This window comes from Borostomias antarcticus (assembly GCF_949987555.1).
Source record: "Borostomias antarcticus genome assembly, chromosome: 1".
Lineage (NCBI taxonomy): Eukaryota > Metazoa > Chordata > Actinopteri > Stomiiformes > Stomiidae > Borostomias > Borostomias antarcticus.
In genome coordinates this window covers 44,682,608-44,705,107 of record NC_140234.1, presented here as the reverse complement: position 1 = coordinate 44,705,107, position 22,500 = coordinate 44,682,608, and the positions used below count along the sequence as shown (strand labels likewise).

General features: G+C 43.6%; 1 protein-coding gene across 2 annotated transcripts in view; it reads left to right on the top strand.

The window, feature by feature from the left end:
* The first annotated feature begins 5,519 nt into the window (after positions 1-5,519).
* The window catches only part of si (sucrase-isomaltase), a 105,957-nt gene continuing 88,976 nt past the window's right edge, over positions 5,520-22,500 (top strand). For both annotated transcript variants that reach the window (XM_084442477.1, XM_084442478.1), the window contains exons 1-2: positions 5,520-5,713; positions 21,719-21,818. In XM_084442477.1, coding sequence (XP_084298603.1) covers positions 21,719-21,818 — 100 coding nt within the window. In that variant the 5' untranslated portion in view covers positions 5,520-5,713. The remainder of the gene's footprint in view (positions 5,714-21,718; positions 21,819-22,500) is intronic.

The window sequence follows — 22,500 nt, the reverse complement described above, 5'->3', positions numbered from 1 at the left end:
ATGAACTATGAACGGAATGCAGCTCGCCACCGAGAGGCTGTTTTCATGGTTAACTAACGTTAGGAACACCGACAGTTTCAAGAAAGATGGACATAGCAGTATTTTTTGTGGAGTTCAATGGAAATGCTACCTGCCTGATATGCAAGATATGCAAAAGCCATTATAAAGAAATATAATGTCAGTCATTACTAAACACGGAGAACAGTATGAGTCGTAGGGAGACGAGATGACAAAACGAGCCACGCAGCTGAGAGGGCTAACGACTCAGCAGTCTTTCAAGATAAGTGTCTGGAAGAAATAGAATAGTAGCCTATAGATGTAGATACAGTAGGCTATTCAAGTAGTGTCTGGCAAGAAATAGAATAGTAGCCTACAGATGTAGATACAGTAGGCTATTCAAGTAGTGTCTGGCAAGAAATAGAATAGAAGCCTACAAATGTATTCAAGTGTCTGGCAAGAAATGGAAACAAACTTGAACTTTAATAAATACAAGTACAGGTCCAGGGCAGGCTTACAGTAGTGATGCATATCAAATAGAATAGAGTACAAATGTAGGCTATTCAAGATAAAATAATAGTAAGGAAAAAATATTTGCACTAACTGTTAAAATATATAAAAAATGTACAGTATAGAAACCTCTGTTTGAATTTGTATGATGAAAATGTTAGTTATGGAATAGTCTCACAACATTTATAGACGGATAGTTATGGAAATAAAAAATGTCATTTTCAGAAATATTGCACTTTCTTATGGTTACAGTAGTAGTACTTGAACGTTTAAGTGGCCCTCCTATGAGATGACAATACCAGCAGTGGCCCCAAGCCAATTTGAGTTTGAGACCCGCTGCCTTATAAGAAAACTAGTCTTTAAAGTGAGAGGAGCTGCGCACGGCCTGGCTCACAGGCAGGGCGCCAGCACAGTGCGCTTCGCACGCAGCGATTGGCAGGCGGTAGCGATGCGTCAAGTAATGTTTTTGGCCACGTCACAGCACAGTTTTGGGCCACAGTCGTCGCCGTTCCTTTAACACTTCTGTTCTGCCTCGCGGAGCCAGAAAGGAGCCTCTGAACTGTGAAAGTGTTCAGACCACTCGAATGATGAAAGGCTTGAGACAACTTATTAATTTAACTCCGCCCCTGTAGGTGACACATTTGTTGACATGGAACATTACAGGTCCCATGTATACCGTTGCGGTGACTGAAGGCTCACCATTATGCAGTCAATCCCAGTGACAGACCTAATTTGCATTTGACAGTACATCATAATTTGTACATTGCACTGTATTTTGTTTGCACAGTTTTTTGTATTTGCACAGTTTTTTGTACTGCATTTGCACTGTCATGTCTTTGTACTCTCCCATCCAGTCCTGTACCCTGTCCTGTGTCGTCTGCAACAGTGTACGCCTTAACCCTAGACAAATTCCTAGTACAGTATGTGTGAACCATATACTGTACATGGCTAATAAACAGATCTTGAATCTTGAATTTTGTACCTCATTTATGGAGTGAGAATGATTATGTTAAGTGTTATAAGTAAGTGAACTAATCATTCCAGTTCCAAATCAGATGGTGTGAAATAGCAGAGTTAATCAGGTATGTTGGAAGGACAGTGAATCGAGGTTGCTGGTCTTCGTTGCTACAGAGAATGACCCAGAGACATGCGGTCAGAGAGCTACTATCATAGCAATTATCTACACAGTCAATGATTATCTCCTTTGCTTCTCTCTCTCTCTCTCTCTCTCTCTCTTTCAGTCACACTCCGATCATATCTCTTTTTTTCTCTCCCTCTCGTCCAGCCCCCCCCTCTCTCCCTTACACACACACTCACGCACACACACATACGCCTGTCACCTCGTATAATAATAATAATACATTTTTTTGATAAGGCGCCTTTCAGGTCACTCACTAAAACATGGCACTCATCTAAGAATTAAACTAATTTTAGGCATGGCCAGCAAGCACACACACACACACACACACACACACATACACACACTTACACACACACAATTGGTTGGCAGCTATTGGCGTTAAGAGTTCTGGTGTAAAGTGACTGGATCGATACACAAGAGTGAATTGCCAATTCTAGTTTGGACCACTGGAACGGGCCAGAGCTGCATTGTGGTGCGTGAGGACCTGCGATTGGAAACGACTGAGTGGAATTGGATTTGTAGGGAGAGAAAGAAAGAGGAGTGGATACAAGTATCAGGAATGGACTTGACACACAGAAACACACACACACACACACACACATCGTTTTTGGACCTCATCTCACACACTTCGATCTTACAGTACATAGCAATCAGGTCTCTTGTCGGGGAGCAGATGATTGGGTCCAGTGAGATGAGCTCATTTAGCTGAGTGTCCATTTTCTGTTCTTGTTCTGTGTGTACAGTATGTATGCTTGTGTGTGTGTGTGTGTGTGTGTGTGTGTGCGCGTGTGTGCGTGTGTGTGTGTGTGTGTGTGCATGTGTGTGTGTGGGCAAGTTATTTCTCTACAATCAGGAATCGAGAAAAATATTTCTGACGTGTTGGCCCACTATCCATCCATCCATCCATCCATCCATCCATCCATCCATCCATCCATCCATCCATCCATCCATCCATCCATCCATCCATCCATCCATCCATCCATCCATCCATCCATCCATCCATCCATCCATCCATCCATCCATCCATCCATCCATCCATCCATCCATCCATCCATCCATCCATCCATCCATCCATCCATCCATCCATCCATCCATCCATCCATCCATCCATCCATCCATCCATCCATCCATCCATCCATCCATCCATCCATCCATCCATCCATCCATCCATCCATCCATCCATCCATCCATCCATCCATCCATCCATCCATCCATCCATCCATCCATCCATCCATCCATCCATCCATCCATCCATCCATCCATCCATCCATCCATCCATCCATCCATCCATCCATCCATCCATCCATCCATCCATCCATCCATCCATCCATCCATCCATCCATCCATCCATCCATCCATCCATCCATCCATCCATCCATCCATCCATCCATCCATCCATCCATCCATCCATCCATCCATCCATCCATCCATCCATCCATCCATCCATCCATCCATCCATCCATCCATCCATCCATCCATCCATCCATCCATCCATCCATCCATCCATCCATCCATCCATCCATCCATCCATCCATCCATCCATCCATCCATCCATCCATCCATCCATCCATCCATCCATCCATCCATCCCATCCATCCATCCATCATCAGTATCCTGCAGCCCCACATGAAGGTATCTCTGACAGGTGAGCACAGGGAAGACTTGCATCAGCACAATCATGTCAAATCATTCTATCCTATCTGGATCAGATTCATTCCCCCACTACAGTGTCTCTACGCAAATGATGAACCATCATAAAACAGTAGACTAAGTGACAGATCATAAACTAATCATGAACCATGCAGTCAACATGATCTCTGTCTTTCTTTCTGCCATATTGTCCTGCACATCTAACGTCCTGGCGTCAAAGTCAAGGTAAAGGTCAACGTGTTTTATTTGATGTTTTATTTATCAAGTACACAGTATAACACAAGGCCATAATGAACAATGTCATTTTAAGGACATGGCAAGCGACAACTGCGTAGTAGACATAATAAAATATAAAAATGTTAAAAAGAGACACATGAGGACAAGAACAGCAAACATATACATAGCAGTAAACCACCAGCAGCAGTGTCAGAGGCAGTAAAGATTGGGAATATAGACAGTAACAATAATAGTCTTAAATACTATAAATCATAAAGAGGCATATGTACTAACATGTTAGAGCCCATTTTGGCGTTATTCCGTCGCAATGTGCTCCTGACAACATGGCATGGTATGTATGAACAGACCGCACATGGGTCAAACCGCATTCTGCCTGGCGCAGGCCCACAGAAGGGCAAGTTGCGCTTTTCTACTCATGCATATGCATTCATGGGAGGGTCGAGGGAAAGGTGGGCGTGAACGCGCACACAATGGCGAGGACATGCGCAAGGAGACACTGATTAATATCCTGTCGTATGTACAGTATGAAAACTGTGGGGTAATGCCCATGTCTGTTTTGCAGTGACATTTCTCCGCCTTTGAAAAGCAGGTGTGATCCAGTTACACATAACCCACCAGCCTACACATAACCATATCCCCTGTTGATTATGAACATAGAGTTTTATGAACTGCATACATGGGGGAGAAATTATTATTCAATATTTTTGATAATCCGATATTTGTGCAACACCGATATTTACGAGGTCGCATAGCCTACTAATCAAATTTGTCTCAGATATATTTGATATGTCCTGATGTATTAAGGCCTGAAATTATTCAAATGCAGTAAATTACGATTATAACGTGGATTGGAGCATTGACAATGCAGACATTCACTGATTACAATTGGCACCATTCAGGGCTACAAGGTATTGTAATTAAACAATTGGCTTTAGAAAATGAATATAGGCCACAGATAGCCTTGCAAATAAGATACACAAGGCCGATGCGATCATCGTGTTACACCATCAACAGCAATGACCAGCCTAAAGATAGCCTATCACACCAGTCCTCATAATTTAATGGAGTCAATTACACTGAGGTAGCCTAATTATGGACAAAGCAAGACTGCGTGCTGCAAGTCGCTATATTTTGTACATTATGGTTTGGGGGCGGGGTCATACGCTGCTCACGCACTGAGGCGCAGGCTTTGTACATCCACCGCAAACTGAAGACGCACAGCGCACGCTTTCTGCGGACTGCCCAAAGCGCTGTTTACGCTGCGCTTGCAAACGTTAGTACATCGGCCCCAAAGTGTAGAAGTTAATCTGTACATTCAGTTGTGGTGATGTACATTGATTGTGATCAAAGTGAGATGAATGTTGCTGGTTGAGTAGGCTGATGGTCTGGGTGGGGTTAACAGGCTTAACAATCTGACAGAGTGTTAAATCTTTATCACATTGAATGACTGAATAACAGACCATGGCCGTGACTGTGTGAGAATGACTGGAGGGGAATGGGCCGCAGGCATCATTTTAAGGTTGCTAGGGAGTCACGACTTACATGAACCTCATGCAGACTCTCTCTGGGTGAACTTTTATGACACACACACACACACACACACACACACACACACACACACACACACACATACAAGGTGTCTGTCTCTTTAATTCTCTCTCTCTCTCTCTCTCACACACACATACTCATAAGCACAGTGGAATTATACGGAGATAGCAGAATTTCTTATAATGAGTACATCAGGCCCCTGTTGTGTTGGTGTAGATGCTATCTCACGTTTTATAGTCTGTGGGCTTGAACTGTGGGGCTATAAATACACACAAACGTACACACACACACTCACACACACACACACACACACACACACACACACACACACACACACACACACACACACACACACACACACACACACTCTGTCTCCCACATAAACATTATCTCACCTCTCCCTCCCACATATTACAATCCCCAGAAGACACACTCCTTCTTTCCTATGAACACATGAAGATGTGCTCCTGCTTTGGACAGTAAAACATATTTTTATCATCCTCTCACTTCCACGCTCGCTATCACACGTGGACTGTGCACAAGAGCTGAGAACCTGTCACTGGGCTCAATGGTATGATCTGACGTGGACAAGAAGCACTTTGACCAAGGAGTACAACCTGGAGAAGAAAGGTAAGACAGCTGCTATCATTTCAGATTGGTGAATATTTTCAGATTGATCACTTATGAACCTGTATACAGAGAGGTGTCATTTTTTGTTAAACAAAGTAGCTATTGGTTATTTGTGGGTTATATATACAAAATCCAACATCTAACAACCTTTGATTGGACCAATGGTTTGACTAGAATGAACTCAAACTCAACTGTCTGCCATCTACACCAATATAGACAAGAAGCTTACACACGTTATATGATCCTCACAAGTGTATGTTTTTGAAGAATGCCTGCAGCAATATCTCATGTTCCCATTGTAAGACTTTAACCCCACATGTCAATGATAGTAGGCTATATGTGTGTGTGTGCCAAGATCAGTCCAGGTTAGACTGCTACAGTAGGCTACATGGAAGTGTGTATACAGTATCAAAAGTCTTTATACTTTTAGTTAACTAGTACAGAGCCCAGCGTACAGTGCCCGGTGGTAATATAATTCATACATACATACATACATACATACATACATACATACATACATACATACATACATACATACACACCAGTGGCGGCTGGTGACTCAAAAAACTGAGGACAGGAGGAAGAGAGGTGAACCGCCCATGGGCGCCGGGGGGCACTTTCCCTCAGTCAGTTATTATTAAAAATATCAGCTTTAAAATGTGGATTTACAGTCAATTTTAGCATATGAAAAATGTAATAACACTTTTTTTTAACTACATGATATCATCATATGATACAATATTACAAAACAACAATAAAACATTGTAAGCAATAGTTGTTGTAATGGATTGTACTCTTCTCTAAAGAGAGAAAATAATTGATATTGTTGAGGTGCTGGAGAGGTTAGGTGATATATGAAAAATGTTTTTGATTAGGGGACACTGAGGCATTGGCGATTTTATAGGGGGGGCAGGGGGGGCAAGTGCCCCCCCTGATTGGACAGCACTCTGCTCAGATTCTTAAAAAAAAAAAACTTTCTAAATTTAACATTCTCTGCGCTACGATCGTTGTTGGTGCCGAGAATATTGTCGTCGTCATTCGTCAGCAACAATCCGATCGTAGCGCAGAGAATGTGAGCCGGAGAATAGCCAGTCTGCGCGCTGGCCTGTGCGCATGCGTGCTGGAGCAAGTGGGGAAAGGCGTGTAAAGATCATATTACAGAGGCTAAAGACCCCGTATTTGAAAACCACTACAATGCCTCGCGTTGAGGAATCTCAACTGTCGATTCATCCAATCTGATTGATGAAAACAACCGTTTAGCGGACGAAAATAGATTTTGAGAAACTGCATTCTCGTTGCCCCGTCCACCGTCATTACATGGATATACTGGTGTGATAGTATTTTAGACTGGTCTAGTCAAAAGATTTACCAAGATACGTTCAAAAGGTTGAGTCTGGTTTATTGTGGAAAACATTACGAGCGCAAGGACTTCCTGACAAACGCAACAAGGGTGGTTCAGTCAGCGAAGTGAATTCAGCCTCTTCGCTCTGGCTTATATACAGTCAAAACACAGGTAGAGTCCTTCTAGGATGTGATTGGCTAACTCATTGCACGTCATGTGAAATGGCAGGCGTGGCCAAAAGTATAGACATGTGACAAACAAAGAAAACAAAGGTCTGAAGACGAAGGTGTGGCCCTTTTGACTTAAACAAAGAGATGAGGAAGAGCTAGGCAGAGGGGGGTGTTTACAATTACAAAGGGGGGAGAGTTGAGGTGTTTTCAATTACAAAGGGAAGACTGAAACTAGGGTTTGCAGGGGGCTTGATGAATACTTGGGGGGAGGTGACGAAGTACAAGGACAAAGGTTTAAGGTGTTTGGATGTAAATTCCTGGACAATCCCCCATTTGTGCCTGAACAGGTACACAAAAATAAAATATAAAATCCAAACACAGTGTAAACAGTCAGCTATGCTATACATGTGGAAAGGAAATAATCTCTCCACTAGGTGGAGCAAAAAAAAAAAAAAAAAAAAAAAGTTTTTTTTTTTTTTTATTATTTTCTTTCCACGTGCAAAATCAAGCACCAAAACCCCTTGTTTCAGAAATTTGACAGGAAACAAGATAAAAAAATGACATGATTATATACTATTTATAGTCTAAGAGTGGACAACCATTCACCAAAAAACTTGATTTAACAAGGCAAAAAAAATAAATGGTTACCAGTGTAAGAAAGGCAAAAAACCTCTTGGTCAATTTAGAGGAAAAACCCAAACTTATTTATCAACTCATGTTCAACCATTGTAACTCTTGTAAACAAATATGATATTTTTCAGATTATTTCAAAGTTCATTCACTCTTGTGAATAATCGCATGTGATGTCCTATGGAACATAGCTTCCATGTGTGCGTCTCTGAATGTTTAATGTAGGTTCCAGTGTGTGCAGGTGTGTGTTGTCATACCACAACCACAAGAAGGAGGTGACCGGCAAGGTCAGTCTCCGATTGCTCATCAGAGGAGAGGAGAGTGTGGCGGTGGCTGTCAAGGTCACTCTTGTTCACAGTGTATCCAACAGTCATTTAGGTGACACTTCTCTTTTGGGCAATAGAATGTCATTTGGGGAATGCAAGGCGTCTTCTCTTCTAGATCGCAACTTCAATGTCGCGTTGATTGAATCAGTTATGTTCAATGTTAGTGTGTGCAGGTGTGTGTGCGTGTGTGGTGCATCTTGTGAGTTTCTCCATGTTGCCATCATAACGATCATGAGAAGGAGGTGACCAGCAAGGTCATTTTTCCTCCGATTCCTCGTCAGAGGAGAGGACAGTTGTGGCAGCTCATGGCTTTGGCCTCTGAGCTTTCTGGTTCAGCTGCATCCTTGGCGATCCCCTGGTGGACCGTCCTCTGCTGCTTGGACCCGTCGGCAATGGCTTGCATGGATCCACGAAGTCCTCTCAGATAGCTGTCTGCGTGGTGAGTAGAACCTGGTACGGCCCGAGCCACCTCGGCGATTTCAGCTCCTTCGTCTGTGGTCGTGGACCAGGACCCAATCCCCAGGAGAGATGTGATGCAGGAACCCCTCCTTAGCCTCAGGAAATGGCGGTCCTCACTCTGTTGGAGACATCTGTTAACATCCTCCGCCACCCCTGTTTTTTGAAACATGATCTGGCCCGTGGGCTAGTTTGAAAGCACAATGAAAACATGAACGAGGTAGTACAGGTTTGTCATTAGGCCCTAGATACAGGTTAGCTTGGTGGTGGAATGTGCACTTATTCCTCCATTTCTTTTTCTCCGCAGGTGGAGCAGATGCTTGTAGGTCAGAAATGTCTGCCAGGGACAGTGGAGGAATCTTGTCAGGGTCTGTGGATGGTACAGAGAGTATAGAAAGCACAGGGGAGGAAGCAGAAACAGCCGCAGCTTTTGTAGCGAGCTCTCGGAGGGTGAGGAGGGAGTCCCTGTCCTGGTTCAGCAGGGTGAAGGTGCGGTGGGACACCACACAGCCAGGGCGCCAGCAGCACGTACAGGCTCTTGAATTGAACCCGGTCCATCCCTGTACTGCTCCACGTAGGGCCGGCCCGGGTCGTGCTGCTGGAGGGCTCATCTCGGCGCTCCCGCTCCCCCAGCACAGGCTGATGAAGTGCTCCGTCTGTGGATCCACAGATGAGAGAGACAAAACAGAAGAGCAAAAGGAGAGTCCTCTGGTCTGGTCTCCCTGTTTCCCTCTTTGGTCAGGAACGGTTATTCGAAGTCTGTTGGAGATTCTCAGAAACATGGTTAAGCGCAAGCTCCTGCTTTGGGGAAAAAATGTTGTTATTCAGTCAGGAAAGCTTAAACAGGGTGTCTGTTCAAGTGTCATTTTAGAGCCAGTCTGCAGTACCCCTACAGTGACATCAGGGGCAGTGTTAGAATGACTTCAACACGCCCAGTCCCCAGTCATGATCAAGGCAATTGGATTTGGCTCTAGAATTTCTCTCGCGATTTTATGAAAATAAAATAACCATATTCTCGTCTCAACAAAACAACACCCCCTAAGGGTGAAAGCAAAAATTTCCTGAAGTCAGGATAAAAATAGAGATGGGGCAAAGAAAATGACACTAAAATGAACTGGCTTCATTTACAATTAACTAATCAAAAAACTCCATCAAAGCTTCATTTGTATAGCTAAAATTTGTATATCTAAACCCTCCCTCTTCTGCATTTGAGGACAGAGTATTTGGGCACTGCTTCTGACAAAATGGTCTCTTCTCTGTTTCATACTTATCTGTCGCTCACAGTGAGTTGGTGACATGGCGTTGGCCTTGTATCTCACGAACCCCAGATCGCCCATCTGTAGGGAAACAGGCCAGTAACCTCCATCTCCCCCTCCGGTCCTGTGCCCGTCTCCTGGTTCGGCATTCACCCATCACTCCCGGAACGACAGTTGTCTGTAAAAAACCACTCAGAAAAAAACACTCAGGCCCGATGAATGTGCCTCAAACTATAAACATGAGATATTTAACATAACCATTTAAAAAATATATATAATTGGGTTATGAGATGCTGCATTCAGATTAAGACACTGGCAACCCTTATCTATTCCCCCCACTATTATGCACAAACCTTATGTCTTAAACTACATATCAGAAAGAGAGACAAAACAAACAATTAAACAGACAAACAGCAGGTCCCAAGCAGTCCCCAGGAAGGCATGATCCAGGCTCCTCAAAGACCTGCCGCCCAGGGTCCATAGCCCCTGAAAAATAAGACTCAAACACAGACTGGGTTCAATAGCAGAGGGGAGGCCTAAAGCCAACTCCTCAAAAAACACATCATCATTATATGAATGAAATTCATACAGTAGAATGCATAAAACGAACAGCTTATGGCCATTCATTGACTATTGAAACAAACTCCTGAATCAAAACCCCTATTCAAAACCCTGTCAGACTTTTGAGTTCCCACCAATACCTAAAAGATCATCTCAGAAACATTAACAATAACTTAAAACTCAAAGGCTCTACATCTATTTCATCCTGTTTATTTACCTTAAAAATTATATATATATATATCTCTATCTTGGCTAGTTACAATTTCCCTAGTGGGTTGTTCAAGGGAACTCCAGCAGGTGGCGCTCGACCCCAAATCGGAGGCTCTTCCTTCCTGACCTGTTCGGACGAATACCTCGTAGAAAGGGGCGCGCTTAACCCGTAGAGAGAAGGGGCGTGGCTAATGGCGGGGGCATTGTTAAGGGTTGTGATCATGGCGCAACAAGTCGAGGGGGGAAAATATAATTTTAAATCAGAGTTATTCTGCTGGGGAAATGGTGGAGAGACTGTTTGCTGAATCTCCTTATCTTTCCTTCCTGACCTAAAAAAACAAACTCTCTCGTGCTACTCTCCCAACAGGCTTTTCCCTTAACCCTCTAGCTGAGCCCGCATATGTTAGTAGCCGGTCTTACAGGGACACCTAGTGGTGTTCCCAAAATGTTGCATGTATGACCCGGATGTGGTCTTTGGCCGTGCGCGGGGAAATTTAAAGAAACAAATCCCTAATAACCACGACGCAGCCTAAAACCCCAAAACAGCAATGAAAGGAAACCTTATGGTTAACTCACGGCGGGAAAGAATACAATTTCGAAAGAAACACACATTAAGACACATTAATTCGCTTAGTACTCACCCAGTCAGCGAAGTCCTTTGTTCTCCTCTGGCTCAATGGCGATCACCGGGACAGTTGTTTTCCTGCGTCTCCTAGGCAACCAGCTAGCCTACTGGAATCTAGCAGAATTTTAACAGTCTAAAAAGTGTACAAAAATACTAACAATACTTTACTTGGATCCATGGCGCGCATAACAAACATACAATCAAGAGCCGAGGCTCCAACAGTGAACATATAAGACACAAGACGAAACAAAGGCCCACGTTTACAACAAGCATGCTCGGCTGCACTAGCAATTTGGTCCAGGCTAAACCGGATGTCTAGATCCTACCAAATATGTACAGCCACTTGGTCAAAACTAACGCTCGTTAGGTTTACCAAGTCACCCAGGAACAAAGGGACAAACGCTTATTTTTATATAGCGCTTAAACAACACATACAAGACAGAGCTGAAGTTCAAACAGTAACACAGCAGACAACAATCCCGTGCACATACAAGAAAGAAGACAGCAAACTCACACGGGGACGCAAAAACAAAGAACGACCAAAAGACGACCAAAAGACGACCAAAAATGACTAACATACGACTAACACGCTCGAACTGCACCCCTACTCGGTCAAGGCTAGACCGTCCGTCTAGATCCTACCAAATACTGTACAGCCCTTGGTCAAAGCTAACGCTCGTTAGGTTTACCAATTTGATCAAAGCTAACTTCTCGTTAGGTCTACCAAACCACCCGGGATCAAATGGGAAAACGTTTCTCCAAGAAACGCGGATTGGAAACACCAATCACTCCCTGTAGCTACTTCTCTGCGGTTTTAATCTCATCCGCGACCGGCCAAAAGGGAAGCCTGTTCTGAACACTGCTTATACCCTCGTAACGAAACAAGGACGAAGTCAAAGGACAATACGATATAAATATGTATTGCTGTTCACAACTTCCTTAGATAATTACTTTAACTCATACGTACTAAAAATACCCACGCTGGGGTTTACCCACGCTGGGGTTTCTGTTTTAACACAACAATCCAACACAAATTGAACCAAATCAAGGCAAATAACAAGCATAAAAAGATTGTTTTTCAACGTACCGTGAGCTTAGCCGGGTGAAACCAACGGCGGGGCTTCTCCAAAACCAATGCGCATAGACGCAACGAGAGAAGCTTCCCAAAGCGGCTACCGCTCCGCACGTCTGCGTCCCTCGCTTTCACCCCGGCGAACCTCACGGCAGTCGATCCCGTCCTCAAGTCGCCAAACTGTGATAGTATTTTAGACTGGTCTAGTCAAAAGATTTACCAAGATACGTTCAAAAGGTTGAGTCTGGTTTATTGTGGAAAACATTACGAGCGCAAGGACTTCCTGACAAACGCAACAAGGGTGGTTCAGTCAGCGAAGTGAATTCAGCCTCTTCGCTCTGGCTTATATACAGTCAAAACACAGGTAGAGTCCTTCTAGGATGTGATTGGCTAACTCATTGCACGTCATGTGAAATGGCAGGCGTGGCCAAAAGTATAGACATGTGACAAACAAAGAAAACAAAGGTCTGAAGACGAAGGTGTGGCCCTTTTGACTTAAACAAAGAGATGAGGAAGAGCTAGGCAGAGGGGGGTGTTTACAATTACAAAGGGGGCTTGATGAATACTTGGGGGGAGGTGACGAATTACAAGGACAAAGGTTTAAGGTGTTTGGATGTAAATTCCTGGACACTGGCTCGCGCTGGATTTTAAATTTCTTCTACAGGCCTCCGAACTACACCAAAGTGATCTCGGTGAGTCAAACTTCTTATAATATGTCGTAAATAAGGTCCAGGTTGTCAAAAACGAGCATTAAACTAGGCTACCTTTAAAATATATTCATAATCCACTAATGGCACAACTCGTCCGTCGAAAAAAATTAGATCTGACTGTACTGCTCAGTGCTCAACAAGCTACAACTAGCCAACCTGCTCACAATGGCAAAAAGAGCTATAAAAACAATTTACTATCGGAGCTAGCACTAGCAACATCACCATCGGCGAGGAAGCCAGCACCAGCAGGCAGTTGCAGTTTGATGTTGTGATGTTGGGTATGGCCTAGTGCTCGGTCATAAAGTCATATTGACATGCTCGTGGTGTCTAGATGAAGTTTGATGCGTTGTACATATTTAATTGTCATACGGATTTCTTATTAGCATACTGTTCACAACTGGTATTCTTTGTAAATAGATGGGACGAGACGGCAGAACTGTTTTTTTTTTCTCACGTCAAAATGTTGCCCCCCCTACTCTCAGAGGGTAAAATCGCCTATGCACTGAGGTGTGCTGGAGAGGGAGTTTGGCCGGAGAATCGGAGCAGCTGGTGCGGTTCTGCAGTCGCTTTACCGCACTGTTGTGACGAAAAGAGAGCTGAGCCAAAAGGCAAAGCTCTCGATCTACCGGTCTATCTTCGTCCCCACTCTCACCTATGGTCATGAAGGATGGGTCATGACCGAAAGAACGAGATCACGGATACAGATGTGGGAAGTTAGAAATGTCACATGCTGCAGCATTTCACCTGCGGTATTTGGCAGGGAAATCCCGTTGGAAATCTCGTGGGATTTCAGACGGGTGTTATTTCGTTTTAGTGATGCACCACCGCCAGGTGGCGTCTTTGAGTAGATTTAGCAGGCTGGGCTCAGTGTTTTTCTCCTATAGTCTACGAATGAAGCATCATTAAGTTTCACATTCTTTAATTTAAATGCTCTGTTGTAAAGCACTTTGAGCTGAATTTATCTGTATGAAAGGTGCTATACAAATAACGTTTAATTGTTATTATTACCTTGTTCTCAAACACATGTTTTCTCCATCTGGATGTAATTTAATTATTACGAACACCTATATCTAGGCCTACAGTAGCCTATCTATCTCGGTAACTGACGTCGGGTCAAGACATGGTGGCTGTTATGTCAAATGCGCAAAATAACAGTATTGTAAATATATTTGTTAGTAAAGATGTGGTGAACGTGGGGGTTTTGCGTTTTGTTTCTGGAACGCATTCAACTGGTAGGCTACTCGTAAACCCCGGAAGTAAATTTGAAGACGGGGCACCAGCTAATGTAGCCAAGTCTGAGCGCAGTAGGCTATATGGCTTCAGCACGATACAAAGAAAAAATAAGCTTGATCGACTTGTGGATCCATACAAAATTGACATAGTCGCCATGAGTAAAGATCACTCATTGCCAATCATATCCGGACATTAACTATCTTGTGCATAGATAGCGGCAGGTTTGACAGTGAGTGCGTTCACATGCACAATATACACAATATTTTGTTATTTGAATGATCTTGAATATATATATATTCAAGATCATTCAAATAAGAAAATATCGTGTATGTTTTTATTTATTTAGACCGGCCGCCAGCCGTTCCATGAACGGCTATAGGGAATGCGCAGTTTCGCGCTGGCTACAGCCTATTATATGCACAGTTTCGCGCTACGTGGGCTATTATAAATAAGCATTATTCATTTGGGGAGCTTGGACTCGCTGGGGACTGGTGGAGAGACGCAGAGCCTCCCCAGACGCGACATCTCCAGTTGGCTGAAGAGCTGCGCACTCTGGCGTCCAAGCCACCGGCGGTGCCCCTCGCAGTGTCGACAGAAGAATACCCCCACCAAAATACCTGCATGGTGAAGACAAGCTGCAGCAAGAACAGAACTGTCTACCAATGCATGAAGTGCACCTAGCTGTCTGTGAGAGGCTATAGCAGAGGATATGTGTGAAGTGTATTTGAGCTGCCGCCTCAACCGTGCGTAAGAGCAGAGCGCATCAACTCGTGTATAGCTACAACTAGTAGCCCATAGCCATTAAAACGGCTTATTGTTTTATTCATATATCAACTAGATAATTCGGTAATAATGAGTAGCCTAGGCTATAAAAGGAATTCAATAGGGCCAAGCCTTAAGTTGTAGCCTAGGCTACAGTACAATCACAAGACGCATAGGCCTAGCCTATCGTAAAAAGCGTTGCGTTCTCATAGGCCTATATTAACTTAGATAATTATTAATTATGCTCAGGTGATAATGTCCGTTGAAAATAATTCCCTCTAAGCAGAATTTGAATTGTATTAAAATAGGCTAAAATTAAATTTCCACATATTCTGATTCCTTCTAGGCCTATATAAAAAAAAACATGTTTTTAATGTGTAGCCTAGGCTATAGGCTTCTGCGATGAACAAAACAGCCACAATGTAGCCTGCTTAGCGAGCGAGAGGGCAGTCTACCATAAAGTGTAGGCTATAGCCTAACCATAATGTAATATATCTAGACTACATGCATTGTGGTATTTCTTTATATAGCCCAGCCTGCAATTGTTTCTCAATAAACAGTTATGTCCTCCTCTGAGTCCGAATGTAGGCTAATAGACCGGCAGCTCTAAATGCCTTCCCAATCAATGAGACATGGTTGTAAAAATTATGTTTTATTGATGAAAAGGGTAAAACTGAAAAACATGGAGAGTCATTGCATTGATCGATGCAGTCCGTTCAAATAGGCATCAAAAGATAAAGTAGGCCCATTTAAAATGACCAATTACATCTTCAAATCCCTTCTAATCTTGGCCTTTGATAGGGTTTTTTCCCGCCCTACTGCCAATTATATCCGAAAATTAACTATCTTGTGCATACAGAGCACAAACAATGAAACAATGAAACAAATAGATTTCCTCCCTGTCTGTCTGTGCACATGGTAATTCGCTACCAGCAAACACTGAAAATACAGGTCCTCAATTTATTAAGATTAGACTAGCCTATCCAACTGGACCACTCCAATGAATGTTGAACGTAGCCTACTTTTATTCTTTAGGTTTTACAGAATCGGCCTACAATGTCCACACATGCATGCGCCATCTGACTAGCTCGTCACTCGCCAGCGAACCTGGACTAGACTATTGTAACCCCCCCCCCCCCAATTCTTTTATATTCAAATAAACTGGATGAACCGGTTTCCTAGCCCTGGATCGTGGGGAGGGGGGTAGCCTGCGTTAGCGGGTGCTTTGCCATGACCGGCCATTGAATTCGCTAGTTTGATTGATGGATGGATTTAACGTCCAAAGTAGATTGTGCAAGTATTGTATAGGCCCATGTGTAAGAGATGAATGGCTGTAACCATGAACTCAGCCAGAGGTAGGCCCTACTGTAGATTATAAGCATTATCACCAGTCTCAATTTATGTCTCAATTTATGTGTTGCCATTCATTTAAACCACCATCTCATCTAGACTTTTTCTGTTGCTGCATTTTTACATTTATGCTTTCATGATTTTAGAGCGCAATCAACATTTTCCAGGATTCCAATAAGTCCATCCATTCATCCAACTTTGTGCTGAGCGCAGCGCAGGCTGGTAGCCTACTGTCAAGGCTCACGACTGATGTTAAGACGTCTCCCAACTTCCCAGACCATCAAGAGAATTTCAATATGAAAGACCTTGGGATTCCAGGAGTCAAGGCCGTTTCAGACGGGGAGCGACATTCCGCCTGCGTTCTCGCTCGGATCAGCGGGGGACGCACGCGTCCTGTGCGCAGCGGGGAAAGCTGACTACAATTCAGCTCTTGTCGCGGGCGGGCGTGTGCAGCCTAGTTCCATATGAGAACACTCCTCGGTCCAATTCCGTATAGTTGATCAGCCTGTGTACTTTCAACGAATTTATTATTAGACATAATATCATAATAATATATATAGCCTTCAACGACCTCCTGAGCTGCCTGCCTGATGGTCTCAGGGCTAAAGAGACCGCGCGTCGTTCCTCACCCTAACTATTGGCATGCTATCAATGAAAGAAAATACATTGTAAATAAACATGGTTTTAGGCTATTGTTTTTATGTAGGCCTATAGGTTAAGCTATTTGTGTTCATAAGGTAACGTCATTGTAAACGAAAGTAGCCTATAGCCTATAATCCAATTGACTGGAACCAGGGGGTTTGACAAAAGTTAAGAGGCAAAATAATTTGTCTTGACTGCATTCAAGATGTATCTTTCACATTAAAACTACATACAAAGCTGGGAATGCTCAGAAAATTGCATATGTTTGCAAACTAAAACAAGTGAACACAATTTTACAATCGAAAAATGCTTATGAGACCATTATTTTACTTATATGGGGCAAAAGTGGTTTCTCTTCCTGCTTCTGCCTAAGCCCTCCACAATACCACAACACAACGGTGTCATGTTTTACCGAAGGAGAAGTGAAGAAGACGGTAGCTGCTAAAGCAGTTAGCTAATGTTAAGATCATTCCTCTAGCTGCTTTGCTGCTAATGCGAGTTCGTCTCCGTTCCTGCCCGAGAAACAGAAGTTGAACTAATAGCATCAAAATCAAAAGAGCTACAGGAATCATCGTTGTAAAGTTAGCTATCTGCTTTTTATCCACCGACAGCTACCGTTAATATTATGGAAGCTGCTGTCGTGAGCTAACTTGCTATCACGGTCTTATCGTGCAGCTTCACAGCCTGCTATTAGCAGACAGCACTAAAGTTGACAAAAATCACACTTGCACATCATTAGAATTCCAACCATTTATATGGGATTTATCATTCAACTAAACATGGAACCTGAATACTACCTGATATTTCAACCTGCTGCCATCAGTGATCGGCGCGTCTGCTTGTTTGAGTCATGAATATCTTACGCAGTTACATTCCATGTGTCCCAAAAATGTTAAATCATTCCCCATGTAGTTCACTATGAGTCGCACTCAATACATCCATGGTAATAGGGAATAGGGAGTGAGTGAACCATTTCAAACACATCTCTGGTCATCTCCGTTAGCCATCTTACTCGTCCTGATGCCATGTTCCATATGAGAACACTCAGCCTAATGTATTAAACTTCTACTTGTCCCGACAGTTAACAGATATAGACCCGGCGACAGTTACAGAGATAGAAACTATAAATAGATAGGCTTTGTTCGTAATAATTAAATTACAACCAGACAGAGAACAAGGAGTTTGAGAACGGTAGGCTCATCTAATGTGCGAGATGAGCTACAGCAATGGGTCAATGAGTAGTATTACTGCGCCCCTATGGGCAGGCGAGCGGTGGTGCGGAATGCCGTAAAGCGCCTGTTAGAATACCGCGGGTCAAGTTACATTCTTATGTTCCCACATCTGTACAAGCGGCCGAAATGAGTTTTCTCCGGAGGGTGGCTGGGGTCTCCCTGAGAGATCGGGTGAGAAGTTCAGTCATCCGGGAGAGACTCGGAGTAGAGCCGCTGCTCCTTTGCGTCGAAAGGAGCCAGTTGAGGTGGTTCGGACCTCTAGTGAGGAGGCCTCCTGGGCGCCTCCCTAGGGAGGTGTTCCAGGCGTGTCCGGCTGGGAGGAGGCCGCGGGGTAGACCCAGGACTAGGTGGCGGGACTACATCTCCGCACTGGCCTGTGAGCGGCTAAAGATTCCCCAGGCAGAGCTGGTTGATGCTGCTAGGGAAAGGGATGTCTGGGGCCCCCTGCTGGAGCTGCTGCCTCCGCGACCCGACCCCGGATAAGCGGATGAAGATGGATGGATGGATGGATGGATGGAGGTGTGCTGGCTCTCTAACAGTTTGTTGGCAAATAGATTTGACAACTGGACAATGGAATACGTTGCACAGCAAATGCAGTATCCAACAGTTTGCTCATGGCTAGCTAGCAATGGTACAGCTATGGGATAAGCTCATTTGGGTTGCTGTCAAAGCTGCCACTCTTATGTTGCTATAGCCTACAGTTATCAGAACAATATGAACATTCAGTTGAAAGTTTTCCATCCACCCATCCATCACTGGATGAGGAATAAGCACCGCAAAGCGATCAATTCTCACGCAAGCGGGAGCCAGGCTGTTAAGTGCACTTCTCCGATCCGGTGTTGCGACCCAGTCTATAGAAATGTTTTGGACAAGTTGCCGACAGTTTGCGCCTCCAGCCAATCTGCATGCCTGCCTATGCCGTAGCCTGACGTGCACATCATAGCTAACGTTACCGGCTATAGCCAGCCAGTGGAACTGTCGTGTTCAGACGGCACTAGCTCAAAAAGTATTTATGTCAGCTTAGATATTTAGATGGCTAGACTAAAGACAAATAGATGAACAGTTTGATGTATAATATGTCCCATAATACCTTCGGATGTATTATATTATGGAGCTACGTACACACAAAAAGTCTCCAATGGCACAGGGAAGAGAAACACAGACATCAATACCGACTCAATCAGCCTTCACTGTGGTAAATCTGGAATCTGGAATGTGATTGGACTAACAAAATGTTAATCATTAAATCCTGTTCAGAGTACTGTCCTCCCTTGCGGTAATTTTTCAGCATTTTGGCCAATCACAAATTAGCATGAAAAAATTGCATTACATTGATAGACCCCTAAGGGACACGCCCAAGGGAGGAATTCCTCCCTTCCAGAGATATATATGGGTCCTCCAGCTCCATGTTATAGATGTCACTGTTGGAGCTTTAGAATTTCAATAATAGTTTTTTATCCATAGGGAAAACCTGATGTATGAGATAATACTAAATATTCATTCTAAATAAATAAATAAATGCATATATTTATATTTTAATCCCTCTCTTTTCTCCAAAAACTGAGGACTGTCCTCCTCTACCTCAACGGACGAGCCTCCTCTGATACATACATACATACATGCACGCACAGACACACGCACACATACATATATACAGAGATTTGTGCCATTATAGTATGATGACATTGACGAAAGCATTCGGGTCTACCGGGCTTAATATGGAAATGATTTACGACCACTGAACATAGCCTAACTTCATGGTGAAGTTTCTATACAACGTCTGGCCATATCTGGCTGTTATGACAGTTTATACAATTGTATTTGCAAATGGTTGCAGAGAACTCATTAGGTAATTGGCAGAATCTGTTAATCTAAAGAGATTCAGTTGATGTCGGAACAGGCTATCGGTAGTTAGCTAGCTTAGCTTGTGTGTGCCCTGCTTAATGTAAATCAGTTGACCTAACTACTGTATATAGTGCAGTGGCCCACTGTAATCACATGTGACGATTCCGGGCTGATTAGTAAGAAAGAATGGCAAGCTTCACAACGTAAACTAGACACTCATCCACTATGTACTTAAATATAAAAAAAGTCCTCTGTGTTGTAGCCAAGACCCGTGGTGCTTGGGTCCTAGTGGCCGCTGGGTCGTGGGCCTGTTCCGAACGGGCTGAAACAGGCAAAAAAATTTGCAGAACCTCTGATCCAAACAACTTCACATGTGACACTGCACTTCCTTGGGCCCTGAGCAATACACCTGCCACATATTAACTTCATACAGTGCCGGGCTCTCAAGATGATTGCGAGGTGGCAGATGTACATATGTACAGACATACATACAGACATACATACAAACATGCATAAAGACATACATATAAACATACATACATACATACATACATATAGACTTACACATAGTTAGGGGGCTACACTGCAGACAAAGCTGCTGGATGAGAGCATCATATACTGTGTGTTATTAGTAGTCTAGGTAGAGTTACTGCTGTTGGCTAGACATTAGTGGAGAAGATATAGAGTGGTGTGAAACATTTTTTATTTTTTAATTACCCTACCCTGAAATCAGATTGTTCGGCATGAATGCACCGGAGGCGGGATAACACTAAGTTTGTTTTATAGAGTTTGATTTATGTGTGTGTTTTGCCTGAATGTGTTTTGTGCCATTATATATGATATGTGTTTAGTAGTTATGGAGGGTGTATAATTGATTGCAGACGTATGAGGCTGTGTGCTCGTTCGCCGGCCGTCTGCTCGTGCTGTGTGCCCTCGCTTGCTCTTCACACCACATTAAACAAGCTGGCTTTGCTACTCACACGCACGCACACAAACACGCACACACACAAACAAACACATGCACACGCAAACACACACACACTCACCTTGTCTGTGCCTCCGCCAGTGTGTGTGGGACTCGGGCCTAATGGCTTGAGCTAGATGACGTGTGTTTTTATAATGGCTAGGGCTGCTCTGGCAAGAACTGTGATCACTTAGCATCTCTCTCTCTCCCTGTCTCTCTCTCACTCTCTCTCTCCCTGTCTCTCTCCCACTCTCTCTCTCTCTCTCTCTCACACAAGATTCATTTTTTTTCTCAGTGACTTATTTCAGTTCAAGGGTGTTTGTATCAGAGGAGAGAACGCATGTTTGTTTGTCTGTTTGTTTGTGTGTGTGTTGCCAAAGGCTCTAATTAGGGAACGATTGTAAAACCATGCCTTGTGTGAACTTGTCATTTGGAGGATGTTAATGACTATCCTATTGTCACCTCAGTAAATACTGTGTGTTTCTGTCTGTATCCGTTTCTGTGTGTGTGTGTGTGTTTCTGTGTGTGTGTTTGCTTGTGCATGTTTATCTGTTTGTGCGTGTGTGTGTATGTCTATTTGTCTGCCTGTGCACGCACTGTGTGTGTGTGTGTGTTTAAGATGGGGAAGAGGAAGTTCTCTGGCCTAGAAGTGAGCCTGGTGGTCTTGTTCCTGTTAATGAGTGTGATCGCTGTAGCTCTCCTCATTCTACTGGCCACCGGTGAGTACCCCCCGCAACCCACACACACACACTTAGACCCTGATTACACTACTGCGTTTTTCGGAGTCTTTCCCGAAAAAGACCTACATTTGCGCCTACCAATTACACTACCACGTCCAAAACGAAGCTCGAACCCGGAGGTGGATCGATACGGCCGGAGCTACGTTTTGGAGGTCGAAATCCAGAGCTGCGTTCAAAGTGTAATTGGCAGATCCAGAAGCTTTTGAAAAAACGATATGAATAGGGCTACACTGTAACACTGTTCACTTCACATTAAACCAATCAAACAGGTGATTTACGAGTATTGTAGCCTATCTTACTGGATACTATAGTATACATTTTTAAATAAGAATAACAGGAATCATGACCCAAACAAGCATAGACACTTCAAATAATAATATTCTCTCTTCAAAAAAAGTAACTGGCACAAAGTTAAAAAGCCTTTATAGAGATATGCTGCTATAGGCTTGGGGAGGCTCCCCAGCTCAGTTTGTGTTCCCGACCAAATAGCTCCTTCATCACACCTGTCTGAACTTCCCAGCACTCCTGCCCTTTTCTTTTTGAATATTCTCTATTCATAATCTAATTTAGTCCAAATGTTCCAATATATAGTCCTTATAATCAGTTTATTTTATGTCCTTCATCCATTCCCTCACGTTATAGCTCCCATAATACAGTATGA